General features: G+C 35.3%; 1 protein-coding gene across 1 annotated transcript in view; it reads left to right on the forward strand.

Moving 5' to 3' along the window:
• Positions 1-3,777, forward strand: part of CNTN1 (contactin 1) — a 322,132-nt gene extending 318,355 nt beyond the window's left edge. The window contains exon 28 of the mRNA XM_006865302.1: positions 3,440-3,777. Coding sequence (XP_006865364.1) covers positions 3,440-3,516 — 77 coding nt within the window. The 3' untranslated portion in view covers positions 3,517-3,777. The remainder of the gene's footprint in view (positions 1-3,439) is intronic.
• Positions 3,778-4,717: the final 940 nt, after the last annotated feature.

Raw genomic sequence — 4,717 nt, forward strand, 5'->3', positions numbered from 1 at the left:
TCAATGCACCTTGGACTTCTTCCTTCAGTATCAATGGCTCTTGATCATATGCTACCTCTTGAAATGGTTGAACATCAACAATTTCCTTTTGGTATGGTGACTCTGTGCATTCCTTCCATCGTCTTTTGATGCTTTCTGCATCATTCAATAATTTGCCCAGAGAATCCTTCAATAACAAAAGTCGAGGCTTGAATTTTTTCTTCAGTTCCCCAACTTGAGAAATGCTGAGTGTGTTCTTTCTTTTTGGTTTTCTGACTCCAGATTTTGCCAATTTTGTTGTAATAGTTGGCTTTATCTTCTCGAGCTGTTCTTTGAAATTTTCAGTTCAGCTCTTGGACTTCCTCATTTCGTCCATTTACTTTAGCATCTCTATGCTGGAAAGCAAGTTTTAGTGTCTCTTCTGGCATACATGTTGATATTTTCCTTCTTTCTTGTTTTCTTAATGACTTTTTGCTTTCTTCATGTATGATGTTCTTGCTGTCATCCCACAACAATTCTGGTCTTTGGTCTTTAGTGTTTAATATATCAAATCTGTTCTTCAGCTAATCTCTAAATTCAATTGGGATATAGTCAAGGTCATATTTTGACTCTCGTGAACTTGCTTTCATTTTCTTCAGATTCAGTTCAGAATGAGTCATTGATGGTCTGTTCCACAGTCTGCCACTGATCTTATTTTCATTGATGATATGGAACTTTTCCATTGTCTCTTTCCACAGATGTGGTCAATTTGATTTCTATGTATTCCTTCTGGTTAGGTCCATGTGTATAATCGTCTCTTATGCTGTTTAAAGAAGATATTTGAAATGAAAAAAACATTGATTTTGCAGAATTCTATCATGTGATCTCCAGCATTATTTCTATCACCAAAGACATATTTTCCAACTACTGATCCTTCCTCTTTGCTCCCAACCTTTGCATTCCAATCACCAGTAATGATCAGTACATCTTGATTTCATGTTTGATCAATTTCAGATTGGAGAAGTTGGTAGAATTCTTCTGTTTCATCCTCACTGGTTTTAGTGGTTGGTGAGTAAATTTGAATAATGATGGTATTAACTGGGCTTTCCTGTAGGTGCATGGATATTATCCTATCACAGACAATGTTGTACCTCATGACTGATCTGAATCTGTTCTTTTTGACAATGAATGCAACACCTTTCCTCTTCAATTTGTCATTCCTGGCATAGGAAACCATGTGGTTATCAGATTCAAAATGGCCAATACCAGTTCATTTCAGCTCACTAATCCCAAAGATATCCATGTTTATGTGTTTCATTTCATTTTTGACAATTTTCTATTTTCCTAGATTAATACTTCATATATTCCATGTTCCAGTTATTAATGGATGTTTACAGCTCTTTCTCTTCATTTTGAGTTGTGCTGCATCATCAAAGGAAGGTCATCACAGGCTTTACTCTATTCACGTCATCATGGTCAACTCTACTTTGAGGAGGCAGCTCTTCCCCAGTTGCATTTTGCATGCCTTCCAACCTGAGGGACTCATTTTCTGGCACTATATCTGACAGTGTTTCTCTGCTATTCATAAGGTTTTCAGTGACTAAATATTCGGAAGTAGTTTACCACTCCTTCTTCCTAGTCTGTCTTCATCTGGAAGCTCATCTGAAACCTGCCCACCATGGGTGACCCTGCTGGTATTTAAAATACCGGTGGCATAGCTTCCAGAATCATAGCAACTCACAAGCCACCACAGTACGACAAACTGACAGACGAGTGGTGGATGTGAAGAATAGAAAGCAAAAAATATGTGTCTAGGTCCCACTTTTCAGTCCTTAAAAGTCTAGTGGGCAGAATTTAGACACATACAATTTCATTACCACAGGAGTCATCCTCCTATGCAACACTTAAAATGTAATATAAATTCACAGTATATTATTTCTATTTTAAGTATACAGCGTAATAACTCCAACCATTTTCCTTTAGGTAAAATTCCAATAGAAATTTATTCAGTATAATCAAAAACACTTTCCTGAAGTCATTGTGTATCAGCACCTAGATAGATGTCTTAAAACCATTGTTGTTGTTAAGTGCCACTGAGTCAGTTCCAACTCATAGAGACCCTGTATAGGTTTTCTAAAGAGCAACTGATGGGTTGAACCATCAGTAGTTAGGTTAACAATCCCGTGCCTATCCTACAATGAAACACTAGAATTTCTTTAAAACCTTTGTTGTTGTTGTGCTTACAAGTCAGTTCTGACTCATAGCAACCTTATACATAATAGAATGAAGTATTGCTGGATCATGCACCTTCTTCACAATCATTGATAGACTTGAGCCCATTGCTGTCACTGTGCCAATCCATCTCCTTGGTGGATTTGTCTTTTTCACTGACCCTCCACTTTACTAAGCAGATATCCTTCTCCAGGGATGGGTCCCTCCTAATATTATGTCCAAAGTATGAATGACAAAGTCTCTCATCCTTGCTTCTAAGGAGCATTCGATGTGTACGTCTTGCAGCACAGATTTGTTTGTTCTTCTAGCAGTTCATGGTACTTTTAATATTTTTCTCCAACACAATAACTAAAATGCATCAATTATCCTATAGTCTTTCTCTTCCCTGTTCATTACCCAACTTGCACATGCATATGAAGCTGTTAAAAATACCATGGCTTGGGTCAGGCTCACCTTAATCCTCAAACTGACATCTTTCCTCTTCAACACTTTAAAGAGGTCTTGTGCAGTAGATTTGCCTAATGAAATATGACATTTGATTTTTTGACTGCTCCTTCCATGAGTGCTGATAGTGGACGTAAGCAAAATGAAATCTTTGAAGTTAAATCTTTTCTCCATTTACCATGATATTATTTATTCTCCAGTGGTGAGGATTTTTGTTTTCCTTACATTGAAAGACTACTCATACACAGCCTTCAGGCTGTGGTCTTTAAATTTCATCAGTAAGTATTTCACATCCTATTTGCTTTCAGCAAGCAAGGTTGTATCATCTGCATATCACAGGTTGTTAATGAGTCTTCCTCCAATCCTGATGCCATTAGGATAAGAAAATGTGTAAAATCTACCCAGTGCATCTATGATGTCACGATCACTGGTAACATTATTAATATTTTCACTTTCTCTTTTTTTTAATATTACATATAGTTGTACTCATTTATAAATTTCCTAAAATATTACCTTTGGCCTATTAGTGGGAATCTGAGACTGCTAGACCATAAAGTCAACATAAATATGTCTGTTTTTATTATCCTGAATGACTTAATTAAGCATGCTGAAGGAGTAGTGCACATATTTACACATAAACATTTCGAACTCTTTTGATCGTGTGTCTTTTATTTCTGTAAATCACTTATGTGAAATATTTGGCGTTCAGGGCTGCACAATCTGGAATTGCCCAAAGCAAACTAAAAGAGCAATAATGGCCATTTACCAATAAAATTATACATACACTTTTTTGTTTACCTTGCAGGTGCATCCATTCTATCACAGAGTTTCCTTGGCTTCCTGCTGCCTGCCCTTGGCATCCTTGTCTACTTGGAATTTTGAATGTGGTGTGACAGCTGCTATTCCCAGCCCAGCTCAGTAGACACCCATCAATCCTGTGATGTCTACAATTCCTTCCAATTCCTGCGGCTCCATTCCAGCCAGATAAATTATACTTTAACAAACTATTCAGCTGATTTACAACACACATTTTGACTGAGGCATTCAGGAACCCCTCCATCCAAAAGAATAAACTTTTCATTAAGTGGATATAAAATGATTTTTAACTCGTTCCAATATGCCTTATAAACCACTTAACCTGATTCTGTGACAGTTGCATGATTTAATACAATGGGACAAGTTTCAGTGTTCAATTCAATACAATAGGCTGTAGAGTGAAAAATTAAATCACCAGACACAGGTGCTTCAAATTTAGTATCAAGTTGTGAAATATAATAGAGGTTGAAATGTTGATTGTATGTGGTAAATGTAAGAGTAATTCAGTCTCTTGTACTATCCTTTATGTTTGGGGTCCTGCATATTTTTGAATGGCCCCTATCATTGATGACATTTTGAGTTTCCATAAAACATAACAAAAAAGAATATAACTGATTCATTTTGACATAAGTCCCATTACCAAATCATTTTACTGAATGAGTTGAAAAGGTTTTAATATTGAGAACTAAATTCTAGATTTATTATCAGTATTCTTATTTTCAAAGTAAATACTTTTTTAAATATTTGACTGTCATAGTAAATAATATGTTTCAATTCTTTAACATCTGTGGATTTTTTTTTTTTTAACTTTTGTATTCTACTGTGAAGTTATTTTATGTTTTTCTTAATCATCAGTTTTAAACATAAAACTCACAGCTCTGATCTGGAGTATCACAATGTAACCTTTTTATTAATAGGAGGTTGAATTCTGAAAAATAGAGTGCTTCCATGATTTTTAATAGAGATGTGACTATCTTTACACAGCTCAGAATAAATGACAAGCAGTTATTAGGATTATCTACAGTTGACCATTGAACAACATAGACTTGAACTGCACGTGCCCATTTGTACATGGAATTCTTTTTTCAATAAATCAGAAATTTTTTGGTAGAGTTGTGACAGTTTGAAAAAAACTCACAAACTGCATAGCCTAGGTATATAAAATTATGAAAAAGTTAGGTATGTCATGGATATATAAAACAAATGTTGATACTAGTCTATCATTTACTACCTTAAAATAGACAAAAACCTATTATAAAAAGTTAAC

Source organism: Chrysochloris asiatica, unplaced genomic scaffold (genome assembly GCF_000296735.1).
Source record: "Chrysochloris asiatica unplaced genomic scaffold, ChrAsi1.0 scaffold00077, whole genome shotgun sequence".
Taxonomy (NCBI): Eukaryota; Metazoa; Chordata; class Mammalia; order Afrosoricida; family Chrysochloridae; genus Chrysochloris; species Chrysochloris asiatica.